Here is a 17,901-nt window from a genome sequence, read left to right as displayed (position 1 = left end):
TACATTAAATGTATTAATTATTTAACAACATCGCTATGAATTCACTTTTAACCACTCAGGCCTCTGGCATATTCTGTCAGAAGGTCAGAGAAATTCCGCTAGGAATATTTCTGAATGTATCTGAAAACTAAAAACCGTTTTTGAAACGTGATAAAATACGCTTTCAAATGTTATTATTTAAAATAAAAAAAATAAAAAAATTTAAAGTCTTACATTTTTTCTAAATAAAATTATGTACTGATAAAAAAAAAATTTGAAAAACAATTTTTATTAGACAAACACAAGCGTTATTTTCACCTTACTTTTTTGCCGTTTCATATAAAAATAACGAATAAAAAATTCATAATCATTTATCAAATTGCTGTCGGAGCCTTCAGTTTCATAGAGATACTTCTAGATTTGAATATAAAGCGTGGTGTTTTCTCTTTTTAATACAATTTATCATATATTTCTCACCATGGCAGTAAGGGAGGCACAAGGATTTCTATAAGACCATATGAGCTGTTCTCAAAAGTGAAAAAATTTGCCTGAGAGGTTACAAAGTTCATCAAAAACTTAAAAAACAACATCACAAAATTCCGAACGGTAGCACCTATACAGGGTGTATCGGCACGTACCCGACAAACTTTAACCAGCTATTCCTTAGCACATTTGGAGTAAAAAATCTTATGTGCACTTTGCTGTCCGGTAACGTTTTTTTTTTAATAAAAAATTTATTATTCATATTTTCACCACATGTCACCACTGTTTTATCCTTTGTCAAAGTTTGAAAACCCATCTGGCAATATTTTATTCGAATTCCGTTGAATAATGTACGTGTGTACCTATATTGGCGCACTTTTACAATCACAACGAAATGGCACGGCACCATTCGTCTCATTTTTAACTATTATTATTTAGTGTGTGCGAAAGAGCGAAGACGCTTTTCGACATACTTGCTTATAACAGCGGTTGAACACGAATACGCAATGCCAATGACAGTGATGTAGTGTGGAAATTTTTAAATTTTTTGTTTTTAATTGAAAAAAAAATGCTACCGGACAGCAAAGTGCCCATAACATTTTTTACTCCAAATGTTCTAAGGAATAGCTGGTTAAAGTTTGTCGGGTTAGTGCCGATACACCCTGTACAATATGTAAAATATAAAGCCCATATAAATATTATATAATATTGTTTGAACTCCTACGGCCCACGATCCCATTTCACTTGGCTTAATAAAAAATAAAAATTATATATGATTTGCGATTTTCACGGCCGTTTTTGGGTATCACAAAGTGTCGTGCTTCTCCTCCTTCTCTAGATAACGTTTCGTATAGCGTTACATTGTCCAACTCATCAAAATATCATTTAAAAAGTGATATAAATTCATAAAAAGTGATGAAACAAAACAAAACTTAGGTTAAACACGTTACGTAGGTTAGGTATATAATTTTTTTTTTTTTTTACTTTTTATCACTTTTTAAATGTGTGTCGAATTGTCATTTTGATGAGTTATCATGGAACCATCATTATAATAATTAGTTAAATTAATGTGGTTTTCGGCGTTTAGTTTAGATGTACTTGATACCGAGAACTATTAAGCTCAGCAGCACAGTCGTCTCTATTAACACATTTCAACCGAGATAAAAACTGCTTAAAAATTCAAAATCTCCAATTTACGAACCCATTTTGGGTTATGGTTTTATTGTATTATGTAGAAAATTATGAGGTTTTCGGCGTTTAGTTTAGATTTACTTGATATCGAGAACTATTAAGCTCTGCCCGGTCAAACACATTTCGAGCAAGCGAAAATAGGGTCGCGTTCACCTCCAAAAACAGAAGTAATGTCAGTTTGAGCCATTTGGTGATGTATTACATATAATGTAAAAAATTATGTATTTTATTAAATGTTACTACACATTCTACAGATTTAGGTATAGTATAGTTTCCTTTTGATTATATATTCTTCCACACAATAGACAAGATACAAGAGACAAGAAGATAACAAAATGGTAGACTTGTATCACATTGTTTCTACATATTGTTGCGTATCGAATCGATTGGTACTCGACAAATCGACTCTAAATTTTAACAAGAAAATAAGATCAAAAAATCGTGTTTATCACAAAGAAAAATAGGAGTGGGAAAGGAGGCCTTTATGAATTATCTTGCTTCATTTGGAATTTCTGATGTTGCTCTTGAATGTTCTGTGGGCAGTATAGTTTATAGATGTACATCTAGTATTGTTGATCACTCTAGATAATATACAATATTTATTTAAGGGCTGATAATTTATACTGTTTTCCGATAATTAATTACGAGGGGGCGACAAATATGCAACAACAACGAAAATAACATAAAAAAACAAACGACACTTGCTTTTGGCTTCTATTTTGCAAATCTCCTTGCTTGCTTTTTTAGAATGTAAGAACTTTAGGAAATGGAACAAAAATAAAGGGGAGGCAATTTAGGTAGGAACCGGATTGTGGGAATAATCATAAAAGTGTTTAAATATTAAATACATATTTATAGTTGGGAAAAGATTTGTATACAATATTCAAATAGATTTTTTTAAAGCCCTTAAAAATTTAAAGTATTGTGCCGATAAAAACTGTCTAAAAATTAAAAATCTACTATTTACGAACCCATTTTCGGTTACGATTTTATTGTATGACGTGGAAAATTAAGTTCTTTAGAAAAATATTGTAAAACATTTAAATATTTGTGCCTCAACTTCGCATAAAAAAAATAAAACACAATTTTAGCGGTGTTTTTTTATAGAAAAAATCAAACCAGGCGGCTTGTCTTAAGCGGGAATTTAAACCTTATCGCCATCTACATAAGGAGTGTTATTGTTGATGGCCCGATTCCAAATGTTACACGACATGGTGCACAAGCACTTCGCCGCAATATAAACATCTGCCCTGAAGATGGATACAGTAATGCTGACCGAAACATTGGCTCAAGAAGGAGAAAGCGCAACATGGCATAATAACCCAAAAATTAATCACAATGATACTATGCATAATTTGTATAATAAAGAACCTTCCTATTTTGTGGATTTTTCTATTGGTACTTAGTACCGATAGTACTAGAGTACTAGAAACGGTCGGTACTTAATACCGATAGTACTAGAGTACTAGAAACGGTTGGTACTTGGTACCGATAGTACTAGAGTACTAGAAACGGTTGGTACTTGGTACCGATAGTACTAGAGTACAAGAATATTTCGGTACTTAGTACCTAGCAAGTAAATAATTTTCAAAGTTTGCATTTTTTTAACCCCGTCAAAATGATCGAAATTTGACAGGATACGTACATACGTCATATGTACCTCTGAATTGTTGGTTAACAGTAAGTTCAATCACACTCGGTTTAGTATGAAAACAAAAAAAAACCCAATTTAAATAATTTATAAGACCCAAGCGTCTAAATTGTCCGCATTCTTAATGCATGCGGCCGGCCGCCAACCAGTGAGCGGTTTATGTGCTGTCAGAACCAGCCGACCAATCACAGGGCGTTTGAGTGTCTAAGGGTTTTAATCAGTTTTAAAATGACGATGTATTAATTCTACATGTAATTATATATAATAAAACTTATATATTGCTCTATATGAACATAGAGACATAATATTCCTCAAAGTTCCTTACTATCACTCCCTGACGTTGGAAGTCCCTAATATTATAAGGATTGTTATTTATTACTTTTTTTAGTGTTTCTGTCACCATCAGCATTAATTCCAACGGTTATATTCGATAATACAGGGTTTTCCAATAAGAGGTGTTATTTTGAATAGCCCGCTATTTCGGTAGATGTTACTTTTGAAGCTGTCATTTTTTGACATTTGACAAGTAGAAACTACGCCATTAATAAAAATGGAACGATACAAGCTTTAACAACCCATTGAAATTATTAAAATTCACTTGAGTGAATCAAATGCAAATCATCTTAAGTGATGAGGCCCATTTCTATCTCGGTGGCTTCGTCAACAAGCAAAATTGTCGCATCTGGGGCTCGGAAAACCCAAGAGTTATTATTGAAAAGCCTCTCTATCCTCAACGTGTGACTGTTTATGCGATTTATGGTCCGGCGGAGTCATTGGACCTTACTTTTTCGAAAATAAGGCTGGAGCAACAGTTACGGTGAATGGATCGCTATCGAGAGATGATTAATGATTTTTTATGGCCGGAATTGGATGGTATTGATCTGGACAACGTTTACTTTCAACAAGACGGCGCTACGTGCCACACAAGCAACGAAATCATTGATCTTTTATGATTGAATATCAAAATAACACCTCTTATTGGAAAACCCTGTAGTTTGCACCTGCCACAAATATGAAAAAAATCCTCAAAAATGTGAAAACTTACATTCGCTAACAACATTAAGCACAAGTTTGTAATTATATAATAAGTTTGTTCGTCCAAAGGGATATGCAAGATTCCGATACTAGACGATTTAAGTATCTTATCGATTGCATACCGCCATACATCTGCGTGGAGGTTCGTATTCGTACACGCGTTCACGTCGCCGACATTTTTTAAAGTCGTCTGTTACGCCACTCTCCCGCCATCCAGCTTTAAACTTGGCGCCACTTGTGTCAGACATTTTGCTTTAGATCGACGCTAGTATCAAAACAGTCGACAAAGAATGACACGATATAAAAATTACAGCAACTGTTTGATTGAGAGCATAGACATTCAATTTGATAGACTTGCCCTAACAGAAAACCACGTGACAATATTTTTGGCACCAGGGGGTTCGAGAATGCTTTGAATAAACTACGACATCAGCCGTACGTTGACCGCCGAAGAGCGCACATTAAAATAACCACACCATGCGCAGAAAAGTAAAGTTTGCTAAAAGTAATACAACAAGGATCTGAATCTACAAATCGGGTTACATAGCAACGCAAAAATGAGTGAGATGGGTAAATTAACTAATAGTGTAACAAAATATTTGATTTTGGAAATAGATTTACCCGATAACTGTATAAAGGACTAGTAATTACAGCCTGTATACTGACAAGATTAATTTATTGACAAATCACAGAAAGGGAGACGCCACCTCCCCGCTACGCGCAACTTGGTTTGTTCCCCTTTCCGTTAAGGACTAATCTATCAATTTGGTTATGAGTCTACAGTAGAACCTCGTTAATTCGAAATCCACGGGACATCAAAAATCAAATTTCGAATTAACGAATTCCCACGTAATTCGAAATTTTATAAAAAAAAAATACGCTAAAATCGATTTTCTCGGCTGCCTCTTCAAATCCGTATTAATACCAATTATTTCTTTATTTTCGTGGCCGATTACCGTAGCGGCGGGCCCTTTAAATTCAGTTATTCGCAATAAATTCGTAAAAACGCTATATTTTTACGCGTAAATCGAGATTTCGCTGCCAATTTTGGTCGCGGCCTACCCTTTAAATTGAGATATTCGTAAAAATAGGATATATTTCCGCGTAAATCGAGATTTCGCGGTAATTTTCGGTCGCGGCCGGCCCTTTATTTCAAATTAAGTTTAAATCAAGAATGCGCGTCCGATTTCCGTCGCGGCCGACCCTTTAAATTCAGATATTTGATGTAAATTCGTAAAAATATGATATATTTCCGCGTAAATCGAATTTTATCGGCAGTTTTACGTCGCGGCCTGCCTTTTAAGTTCAGATATTTGAAGTAAAATCGTAAAAATATGTCATATTTCGGCGTGAATCGAAATTTTTCGACCGATTTCCGTCGCGCCGTATTTTTTAACTCGGATATTCAGGTTAATAAAAATACGATATATTTCCGCATAAATTGAAATTTCGCGTACGATTTCCGTTGCGGCGGGCCCTTTAAAATTCAGATATTCGCAATAAATTCGTAAAAATTACGATATATTTACGCGTAAATCGAGATTTCGCGGGCGATTTCCGTCGCAGCGGGCCATTTAAATTCAAATATTCGAAATAAATTCGTAAATATACGATACATTTACGCTTAAATCGAAATTTCGCAGCCGAGTTTTGTCGCGGCCGACCCTTTAAATTTAGTTATTTGGTGTAAACTCGTAAAACTACGACATATATCCGCGTTAAACGTATTTTCTCGGCCCTTCAAACTCGGATATTCGAAATAAATTTGAAAATGTACTACATTCCAGTGTACCTAAGTAAATCGATTCAGATTTACAAAATAATAATACTAATTAGGACGATATATAACCACGTAAAAATACATTTTTCGGCGTTTTACCGCCACGGCTGACTTTTATTCAGATTTACGAAATATTATGATTTATTTTCGCAAAAATCAAATTTTTTCGAATTACACGAACAAATTTTCGTGCGCGGACAAAAATAAATTTCGAATTACGAATTAACGAATTTCGAATTAAAAAAAAAATTGTGTGAAAAAATTTTTTTGGCGAAAATTTCGAATTAAGCGTTTTTTCGAATTATCGGGGTTCGAATTAACGGGGTTCTACTGTATAGTGTTGAATTAGGTCATGAAAGCGTTCTAGTCGAGTCGAGAATTCAATTATGATTGGTGGAGAAGCTGGTCTCGTGATTTCAGTAGCAACATGTACCAACTATGGCAAGTAAAATAAGTATTGGAAACTTGCAGATCCCTGTGGACAAAGGTCCTAGGAGGGGCTAGCCCAGGTTAACCGCTCAATTTCCTACATTACTCATTCCAAATTATGACTATTTATGCTGTATCCATTACTGCACTTACATTACGAAATAATGTTTGTAATTGTAAATCTAAATATGCTAACAAAATCAATTGATCCAAACTAATTTTAATAAGTTATCTTGGTACTCAGAAATAAAATTACTCTTTACGTGGAGAGATTGGAATTTCCTACTTATGATAACACTATTGGCTAATAATCCTGTTGGAAACAGCCGTATTTACTTAGTATTTCTCACTAATACAATAGTTGACAACCATTACCCGTTTCAAAAAAAGTTGACTTAATTCATGCATTTATAAAATATACATGTGTAAACATAACATTGAAATATTTAACATAACAATGTTTCAAAATAACCCAAGTTTATTAAAAATTATACTGTCCGTTTCACTCGTTTGATGGCGCGATGTCCAGTATGCACGTTATAGAAAGGCGTGTTCGTCTACCAGCGAATTTACCGGTCTGTGATGTGATGGTCTCGATGTCTAGTAATTGTTACAGAAGATGAAGTTCATCTATCAGCAAATGTGAAGCTTATGATCTCGATGTCCAGAAAGTTACAGAAGATGAAGTTCATCTATCAGCAAATGTGAAGCTTATGATCTCGATGTCCAGAAAGTTACAGAAGATGAAGTTCATCTATCAGCAAATGTGAAGCTTATGATCTCGATGTCCAGTAAGTTACAGAAGATGAAGTTCATCTATCAGCAAATGTGAAGCTTATGATCTCGATGTCCAGTAAGTTACAGAAGATGAAGTTCATCTATCAGCAAATGTGAAGCTTATGATCTCGATGTCTAGTAAGTTACAGAAGATGAAGTTCATCTATCAGCAAATGTGAAGCTTATGATCTCGATGTCCAGTAAGTTACAGTAGATGAAGTTCATCTATCAGCAAATGTGAAGCTTATGATCTCGATGTCCAGTAAGTTACAGAAGATGAAGTTCATATATCAGCAAATGTGAAGCTTATGATCTCGATGTCCAGTAAGTTACAGAAGATGAAGTCCATCTATCAGCAAACGTGAAGCCTGTACTAGTCAGTGATGTCCAGGAAGTTGCAGAAGATGAAGTCCAACTACTAGCAAACGTGAAACTTGTACTAGTCGGTGATGTCCAGGAAGTTACAGAAGATGAAGCTTATGATCTCGTTGTCCGGTAAGTCACAGAATGATGAACTCATCTACCAGCGAACATGAAGCTTGTACTGGTCGGTGATGGCAACCCGCTTGATGGTCTCGTAGCCCAGGATGATGCTGAAGGAGAAGGATGCGGACTGAACCAGGCGGGCCGAGAGTCCCTTGGCCAGGAGTCCATGAAGACCTTCCTCTTGCCAAAGGGATCTGAAGGCTCCGCTCCAGGAGTCCAGACGCTGAACCTGGAAACATCACAAACTGGGGTTAATATCATTCATCGACAAAAAGAAAAAATTAACCATTTTAAAAAATAGCAACAATGTCATTACTTTCATATCACATTTCTTCAGTTTGCAATGCTTTCTGTGTATTTCAAATGTGCTATATACATCTTATTTTGAAGTTTTTCGTAAAAACAAATTTTGTTTTAGAAACTAGATGAAATTATCTTTTCGGTGCAAGCATTTAAAATAAACATTACTATTTCTAAATAATAAAATTTTAATATCAAACGTGAAAAATGTTGTCAAAAACGCTAACCACATTTTTACTAAATTTCTCACTCCAATCATAGAAACATTGAGAGAACTCGATATTTCTAAAAACACTAACAAAACTAGACAATCACTTTTGAACCATTCGTAAAATAAAAATATGAAATAATTTTATAAAGTTAAACCGATTGTTACGATAACTATTTTTACACTGTTGGATTTGGCAAAGAAAACCCTTTACAGAAACGGATTCTTTCTTATCAAAGCGCATTGTAATCTTTAAAGCACAGGCGTCACAGGTATTTTAATGGAAGATGTTCCGAGGAGCTAGCGTCATTGATCTCTTAGCGCCACCGGTGCATAGTCGGGAAACACACCAAACGCACACCCATCATTTGTAGAAGGTTGACATTTGTCACATGAGAACCGGCTGTTTCCATGACTCGTTCTCGAGTTCAACAGCTCCCCTCTGGAAAGATTTGTCGGCCTCTGTGTTTCCTCCCTCCTACAACATGGTTCTTTTCAAGACCCATGTTCCCTCCTTCTTCTCCTCAAAAAGACCCTCCACACAGCATCCCCAGAGACGACATAAGCCTTAAGGAAAATTATTTCCTCAGGGCCTCCGGTGTGGGGTTAATTTCATTGGACGTGACGTGTGCGTCCATTTTGCATATATGAATCCTGCTTTTGATACCTTATAGTGGTGTGGTCGATGGAACTCGTGCGACGGTGCGATTCTTAGTTAGTACTTGCGTATATTTTATTGTGTAGCTATTGTGGAACGATTTGCCAGCCTGTGTTTCCTCCGTCTTACAACATGGATCTCTTCAAGATCCGCGTTCGCTCCTTCCTCACCTCAAAAAGACACTCTACACAGCATCCCCGAAGAACACCTCCTGTGTGGAGTTAATGAAACAAAAAATAATATATGATGAAATGATATGTATGTATTTACCTGTAATCTGGCCCGGACAATGTCAAGGGGATTGGTGAGGATGGTTGTCGTGAAGCCACCCAACGTTCCCGCCGCGCACTGGATCATCAGGTGAGAGAACCACGCAGGACACACGCTCAACAGGTATTCTGCAACGATTAAAATGGAAATTAAAACAAAATTTAAGGGGCTGATTGCAATAACAACTTATGGTTAGCAAAATAAAAAAAAGTTTAATAGAATAAAAAAATAAATTATTATTTATTTTCTTTTATATAGAATAACTATGTGGAGACACGACTGCAAACAATGGACTTTGAACAATTTATATATCGTTTATCACAAAATAAAATTAAGATTTTAATAAATAATGTGTTATTCGATAACTCGGGGGATGAAAATTTGTTACAATGTTTAACAATTGCTCGAAAAAATATTTACTACTAATGAACTAACCATCACGCCGTTTCCCCGCAGGGGTAGGCAGAGAGGACGGATCGCCAAACAACTCGGTCACAACACACACTTCTTGCCTCGTTCACATTCATACATCGTCTCATACATACTCTTCTATTATTCTGACTCTTGACATGGCCCGACTCGAGTATCTGATTCACTTGGTCGTGCCATGTCTTCCTCGGGCGTCCCCGACTTCTGCTACCATTCACATTTGCATCATATATTCTCCTTACACTCCTATCTTCGCTCATTCGCTCTACATGCCCAAACCATCTAAGCGTCCCTTTCTTAATCTTACTCATTACGCTTACAGCCTTGCACTCTTTGCGGATCTCCACATTCCTCACACAATCATATATGATTTTACCACACGTACGCATCAGGGATTTCATTTTTACAGCATTCAGTCTACTTTCATCCTTTCTCTGCCAGTTCCATGCCTCACTCTCATACATCAGGGTAGGTACCAGCACTCCATTGTGGATTGCTAGCTTCGCTTCTTTGGACAATTTTTTGTTAACGCCAACTGCATTCAGTCCTCCATCAATGGGAGTTACCTGCATTTACCCTTCTTTCAATATCTCCGTCAGCCTTCCCATCTCTCTAGAACATATTTTCTAAATACACAAACTTATACACCTGCTTCAAGTATTCCTCATTCACAACTACAGGGTTTTCCAATAAGAGGTGTTATTATGATATTCAATCGTAAAAGATCAATGGTTTCGTTGCTTGTGTGGCACGTAGCGCCGTCTTGTTGAAAGTAAACGTTGTCCAGATCAATACCATCCAATTCCAGCCATAAAAAATCATTAATCATCTCTCGATAGCGCAATCCATTCACCGTAACTGTTGCTCCAGCCTCATTTTCGAAAAAGTAAGGTCCAATGACTCCGCCGGACCATAAACCGCACCAAACAGTCAGACGTTGAGGATAAAGAGGCTTTTCAACAATAACTTTTGGGTTTTCCGAGCCCCAGATGCGACAATTTTGCTTGTTGACGAAGCCACCGAGGTGGAAATGGGCCTCATCACTCAAGATGATTTGCATTTGATTCACTCAAGTGAATTTTAATAATTTCGATGCGTTGTTGAAGCGTGTGTCGTTCCATTTTTATTAATGGCGTAGTTTCTACTTGTCAAATGTCAAAAAATGACAGCTTCAAAAGTAACATCTACCGAAATAGCGGGCTATTCAAAATAACACCTGTTATTGGAAAACCCTGTATATTGCACAATGTTTTCGTACTCTCTCTTTGAAACACCATGACTTTAGACTTACTTACAGTCGTCATTAACTCATTCTTCGTACATACTTCGTTCATCCTAAACAAGAGAGACTGTAGATCTTCCATCTCATCTTCACCGTGTCCTAAATTTAAAAATATTAGTACATAGTTATTAAGAACCCGTTGACAGTAGTGTAACGGGTCTTTGTTGCAAGTATGTAACATTAATAATTGTCATGGATCACCCACCTTGGTAACTGTGGTAGAAAACCCACCAGAGAGCCGAGTTCGGTACGTACGCAGCGAGCGAGGCCATATACCCTCGGTAATAGCCCTTGAGACCGTCCTGCCGGTAGATTGTACGTGCTATTTCCAGCGTCAGGCGAAGGCGGGACTGTTCGGGCACCAGGCGGATGCCCAGGGGATTGAGACCCACCTGGAACATGGAAGAGTATGGTTACTTTGGAACATCCGACAATTAAACAAAACTCCATCGAAACCGAGTCAAGTTCGCCTCTCAGAATCTGAGCGTACTGTGCAGGGACCGCAGATACTGCAGATAGTACACAAATGCTGACGCTGTACATTCCACTTTACGGCAGCCACCTCCTGTCTGGAGCCCCCAGCTGTCAGATTGATAGATTTCCCATCTTTAGAAACGGATTGCAGGTGGAAATGCTGTTCTTGTTCTACTGGTATTTCAATGGAAGATGCTCCGAGGAACTAGCGTTATATTGCACCGGTGCATGGTCAGAAAACACGTAAAACGCGCATCGAAAGTTTGCCAACGGCTGACATTTTTACTTACGACTCGTTCTTTAGTTCAACATCTCAACTATGGAACGATCTACCAGCCTCCGTGTTTTCCCCCTCCTATAACGTGGGTCCCTTCAAGAGCCTCCTGTGTTGAGTTTACATAAAAAATATATATTAAAAAGGCATACTCATGTGCTATTAAAAAAATATATATACGAATAACAAAAAAAAATTGTATTACAGTCATTAAACTGACTACAGCCCTGCCATCGTATAAATTCCATGTACCGACTAGGACCACAAGACCAAATGTAACATTCTTCTGCAATACATACATGACCAACTATCAGACACACTCACTAACCAATAGGATGTATGATCTGGGAAACAAGTTTGGGGGTACTATTGATATATTTAATGAAACCATTTATAGAATTAAATGTAATCTATACCAGCACTTTGTTGAATCCTACAAATTATAGTAGCGTTGGTAATGTTACATGTTTTACTAATATTGTTTCATATTTAGTATATCAGTTAAACATTATTTCATGCTTTAAAAACTTTGTATATAATTTTCGATAGCTCACTAGATATATTCTGTTTTTATAATCCATGTAAAATCTCAACTGGGCATAAACCAAATATAGGGTTTTCCAATAAGAGGTGTTATTTTGATATTCAATCGTAAAAGATCAATGGTTTCGTTGCTTGTGTGGCACGTAGCGCCGTCTTGTTGAAAGTAAACGTTGTCCAGATCAATACCATCCAATTTCGGCCATAAAAAATCATTAATCATCTCTCGATAGCGCAATCCATTCACCGTAACTGTTGCTCCAGCCTCATTTTCGAAAAAGTAAGGTCCAATGACTCTTCCGGACCATAAACCGCACCAACACTAACACGTTGAGGATAGAGAGGCTTTTCAACAATAACTCTTGGGTTTTCCGAGCCCCAGATGCGACAATCTTGCTTGTTGACGAAGCCACCGAGGTGGAAATGGGCCTCATCACTCAAGATGATTTGCATTTGATTCACTCAAGTGAATTTTAATAATTTCAATGCGTTGTTGAAGCGTGTATCGTTCCATTTGTATTAATAGCGTAGTTTCTACTTGTCAAATGTCAAAAAATGACAGCTTCAAAAGTAACATCTACCGAAATAGCGGGCTATTCAAAATAACACCTCTTATTGGAAAACCCTGTAAAATAAAAGATATAAACAAAGACAAAACAAGAACTATTAATGCTTTATCATTGCAGTAACTTGGTAACTTACCGCCTCCCCCTTGTGAGTCACTAATCCGAGCACCATGAGGTGTTGGCTCAGCACGTCGAAGGGCACGATGATGGTCTGTGACACGAGTGATGCACATCCCCCAGCTACCATAGCCTGCAAAAGACACATAATATATTTTATAAACATTTTGTTAGAAAAATCGAAACGGTTTATTTTTTATACATTAACAACAAACTGGAGGTAATAATGTAAGGAAAATAAATTCCCTCACGACCACCTTTGTGGATGCTGTGTGGTGTAGCGATGGTCATGACTGATTACATAGGAACTAGCTCAATATTTGAAGAGAGTAACTAAAAATAACTTAAGCAATACCACAATCAAATCAATTAAAAAACACATAATCATCCCATTAAATCACATCTTTAACAGTTGCATCAGACATAGCATATACCCCGACAATTTTAAACTCTCCCACATCATTCCAATACATAAATCCGGATCCCAATGCAAAACAGATAACTATAGACCTATCACTCTAACTTCGCAACTATCCAAGATCTTCGAAAAATGTTTAAAACAACAAATTATGAATTTTCTAGAATCTAATTCAATCCTCTCAGCTAATCAATATGGCTTTAGAACAAACCTTTCCACCAACGACGCTATCTTTAGTTTAACCAAAAACATATACTCTAACCTAGACTCTAACACTAAGACTCTAACGATTTTCCTAGACCTAAAGAAAGCGTTTGACACGGTCAACCATAAAATTCTATTAAAGAAAATCTCTAACGTTGGTATCAAAAACAAAAGTCTCATGCTATTAAAAAGCTACATATTAAATCGCCAACAATCCACAAAAATAGGATCAACCTTAAGCGCTTACGATCTAGTAAAACATGGTGTTCCACAAGGAACTGTCTTAGGGCCACTGCTCTTTCTAATCTACATCAATGACCTATGCAACATAGTAATACCAGGTAAAATTCTCTCTTTTGCCGATGATACTGCAATAACAGTACAAGGTAAAACATGGGAAGATACAATAAGTAAAGCCAACAAATGCATTGCAATAGTCAAAGATTGGCTAGATAGAAATCTTCTTAGTCTAAATTATGAGAAAACCGTTTTTATTCCCTTCTATAATTCCCAAAAGGCATCCCCTAAAAATAATCCTAACCTGAAGTTCCATAATGTTAATTGTAACCCTGAGACATGCTCAAACTGCGAAGATGTAAAATTAGGAAATTATATCAAATACCTAGGTGTAACTATTGACTGTCAACTCAAATGGACTTATCACATAGAAAAAACTGTCAATAAACTGAGGCACCTAATTTACATATTCAAACGCATGAGCAATATCGTTAACATAAGAACTATGAGGCTTGTTTATGATGCATTGGTACTTTCATCCATTTCCTACGGAATAATCGCCTGGGGAGGAACATTCAATAACCATGTGAAACCTCTAGAATTTATTCAGAAGTCTATCATTAAGATAATGCACCAGAAGACCAAGACATATCCCACCGATAAATTGTTTAAGGAAACTGACATTATGGAACTAAGGCAGATCTACTGTGTCCAATGTCTTAAATTTGTATACACTCGTCCTTATAATTTCTGTAAAAATCCAAATCGTTCTAGCCAGAGACACAACTTATGCATGTACACAGTGCCTCACTGCAAAACTAGGCTAGCCCAAAGAGACATTAACTATATTGGCCCAAAATTGTTTAATTCCTTGCCGAGTTCCATCAAGATGTGCCAACACCTAAACTCGTATAAAATATGATACCTATATATGATAATATGTTACCATCTAAATTTAAAAAAAAAAAAAAAGTTTAACTTCTTTTAAACTGTTTTTTTATTAAAATAACCAAATGTACTAAATGATTTATTTTTTTTCTTTATTCATATCTCTTTTTAAATTTAAACCATAGATAATGTAACCACCACTGTTTTGATTTTCACCTTATAATGCCCACGCACAGGCTTCGCCTTTGTGGGATTTTTTTGTTACTGCCTTATATTTTGTATAATTATATATGTACCTGTATGTATCAAAAAAATTGACAGTAAATAAAAAAAATAAGAAATAAAAAAAGTCGACTCAATCGAACGACGGCTCAATCGAACGACGGCTCAATCGAACGACGGCTCAATCGAACGACGGCTCAATCGAACGACGGCTCAATCGAACGACGGCTCAATCGAACGACGGCTCAATCGAACGGCGGCTCAATCGAACGGCGGCTCAATCGAACGACGGCTCAATCGAACGACGGCTCAATCGAACGACGGCTCAATCGAACGACGGCTCAATCGAACGACGGCTCAATCGAACGACGGCTCAATCGAACGACGGCTCAATCGAACGACGGCTCAATCGAACGACGGCTCAATCGAACGACGGCTCAATCGAACGACGGCTCAATCGAACAACGGCTCAATCGAACGACGGCTCAATTGAACGGGAGCCATGAGCTCAGAGCGTATGAACAATGAATGGCTCCCAGCTCCCAACACATGAATGATGTATGTAATAACAATTAATACGTGGATAATTTTAATAGCGCTATTTTTCTAAAATATCTCCTGATAAAACAGTAACCGTTCAATTGAGCCCTGGTACGGTTTACCGGGAGACGTACGAATACGGCTCATCAAAAAGAACTAGCTCAATTGTGCAGCTTGCTCATGAACGATTCTTCGCTAATTGGAATGTATTTTGAATGAAGGACGGAGAATTCTGGGAAGGAAATGGTTATCAGGGGTGGGTATTAAAGAAGCTTACCTTAATTCTAGTGTTGGTGTCCCTCATTCCGAGGACGTGTCTGACTCCCTCGTACGTTGATATGTAAAATACGCCCGAGACGATTTGCGGCGAGGAAATCCAAAAGCCCCGGTAGAGTCCGAAAAATCCCTCGTTTTTGTGTATCTTTGTCATAGCGTCCAGCATCCCAGAGTACGCATCCTTTCTTCGCTGAACTTGCAGCTGCGTCTTTATCAAGGTCAAAGGGTAGAGGAGACATCGAACTGTAACGTAAAAAGTTCAGGTTAAGAATTTTGGGATTGGGTGCAAAAATGAGCAACCAAACAAGAGTCTTAACTGCTTCCATCCATATGGAGCCAGTGAGACTAAGGCATCTCCAATTGTAGTATGTTGTAAGGCTAAAGATATTACAGCGCCCTTGAGGTGATTTTTGCACAAAAACGGCGCTATACAAGTCATTCAAATAATAATATTATTGTGAAGAGGAAAGTGGGGAAGTACTCGACTATTCAGATCTGGTCACCAAACACGACTAAAGCTATTTCAAGCAGCCTTTCGATTCAGAATGTTGGTCTTTCACCAGGGAGTTACTGAAACAATATTTTGAATGTCAGGTGTGCAAAATTTCATCAAGAAGCATCAAAATTCTGCTTTAAGGAATGGGGAAATGGGGTGGGGGTGGTTGGTCAAGTGTGCAAATTATCATCAATCTAAGAAAAAACATGTTTTTTGAAAAAAAAACAGCGCCATTTGTTGGACGTAAAAGCAACATTATTGTTTGGAAAATAGAGACTGAGCCACAGCAACGCGTGGCGGGGTACAGGTAGTTTAGATATATTTATTTATTGATTTATATATACAAGGTGTCCGGGGGTAAAGTGCACTAACTTCAGGAGGTGATTCTAAGTGATAACTGTTGATGTATGACAACGGCCGAGCTATATAACTCAATAAAGTGGTTTAAAACAATTTTTTTTTTTAAATCAATTATATGTGATTATAACCTTCTTGTAACTATATTCCGTGCAGTTGAACACATCTACTATTTCTGCCAAAGTGTTGTCAACTGGATGCAATCTAGTCACAAGCGAGTATCTAAATGACTCAGTCCTGATATTATTGTTGCAATTAAAAAGAATTTTCGATTGAATAGTTCTAGTTGGTAAGTTGAGGTGATTAGACTCAATAAATAAGGGCTGTCTATAATTCCATTAAAAATATTTAAAATAAGAGTCAAATCGGGAACAAGTCTTAATTGTTACTGTGAGAAACAAAATTAAATTTTGGAATCCAAAATAATATATGAATGTGAATGGAGCGAGGAGTCTATCTTCTCTGCCGACTACTCGGGAAAACGGTGTGACGTCAGTTATGTTAGGTTAGGTTAGTTAGTTACAAAATCAAAAACTCTCAAATAATAATATCTGATTTATGATGGCCATTAGAATATTGCTATACTCATTATCTCAAAAATGAGTATTTGAAGTTGTGTGACTAATGAATCCAACGATCGATATATTTACACAAAATAATGTATCTAAAGATAACAGTAATGTATGCAAAGAATGTAATGATGTATTTATTTTTATCATAATGTAATTCACAGTCCACCACATAATAAATAATAATAAGCTATAGAACGAATTAATTTACCTAGAAATTTAGGAGGTAGAGGTATAGTCAAAATAACTTCTTTGAAACATAATCAGGTAGAAATGCTAAGAACTTTTTTCCATAGGAAAGTTAATAGCTCAGAAATGCACAAAATAATTTGCAAGGCAGATAGAAACATTGCACCTTTAAATTTATACGATGAGAATGCCAACATTTTTATGAATCCAAACCAGGAATTATTAGATTCCTGATCAAATAAAATTATACACGCAAAACACTTCAATTATCTCAACCAAACGTATGTTGACAAATTTTCGTCAAACAAATAGTTGAGTATTGGAGAGTTGAGCGCAGAAATAGAAGGATTTATGCTTGCCATTCAGGATACAGTCATTAATACTAAAAATTATAGGAAGCACGTAATCAAATATACAAATCAAATTGTTGATTTATGTAGAAAATGTTTGGCTTTTCCGGAAACTATAGAACATATTATATCGGGATGTTCTATATTAGCACCGTCCGAGTATACATTTAGGCACAATCAAGTTTTAAAAATAATTCACCAAAGTTTGGTAATTAAACATAACTTG

General features: G+C 36.6%; 1 protein-coding gene and 1 long non-coding RNA gene across 2 annotated transcripts in view; both read right to left on the bottom strand.

Moving 5' to 3' along the window:
- Positions 1 to 17,901, bottom strand: part of LOC149416084 (uncharacterized) — a 63,380-nt gene that overhangs the window by 1,245 nt on the left and 44,234 nt on the right. The gene's annotated exons all lie outside the window — the stretch shown is intronic.
- Positions 6,308 to 17,901, bottom strand: part of LOC149416086 (solute carrier family 25 member 44) — a 28,134-nt gene continuing 16,540 nt past the window's right edge. The window contains exons 3-7 of the mRNA XM_089642051.1: positions 15,716 to 15,957; positions 12,949 to 13,062; positions 11,164 to 11,350; positions 9,248 to 9,375; positions 6,308 to 8,040 (exon numbers count right to left, since the gene is read on the bottom strand). Coding sequence (XP_089498177.1) covers positions 7,846 to 8,040; positions 9,248 to 9,375; positions 11,164 to 11,350; positions 12,949 to 13,062; positions 15,716 to 15,957 — 866 coding nt within the window. The 3' untranslated portion in view covers positions 6,308 to 7,845. The remainder of the gene's footprint in view (positions 8,041 to 9,247; positions 9,376 to 11,163; positions 11,351 to 12,948; positions 13,063 to 15,715; positions 15,958 to 17,901) is intronic.

This window comes from Hesperophylax consimilis, chromosome 17 (assembly GCF_061612785.1).
Source record: "Hesperophylax consimilis isolate HC1 chromosome 17, BYU_Hcon_1.0, whole genome shotgun sequence".
Taxonomy (NCBI): domain Eukaryota; kingdom Metazoa; phylum Arthropoda; class Insecta; order Trichoptera; family Limnephilidae; genus Hesperophylax; species Hesperophylax consimilis.
The sequence above is the reverse complement of the archived record's forward strand: the minus strand, read 5'-3'. Positions and strand labels throughout refer to the sequence as shown.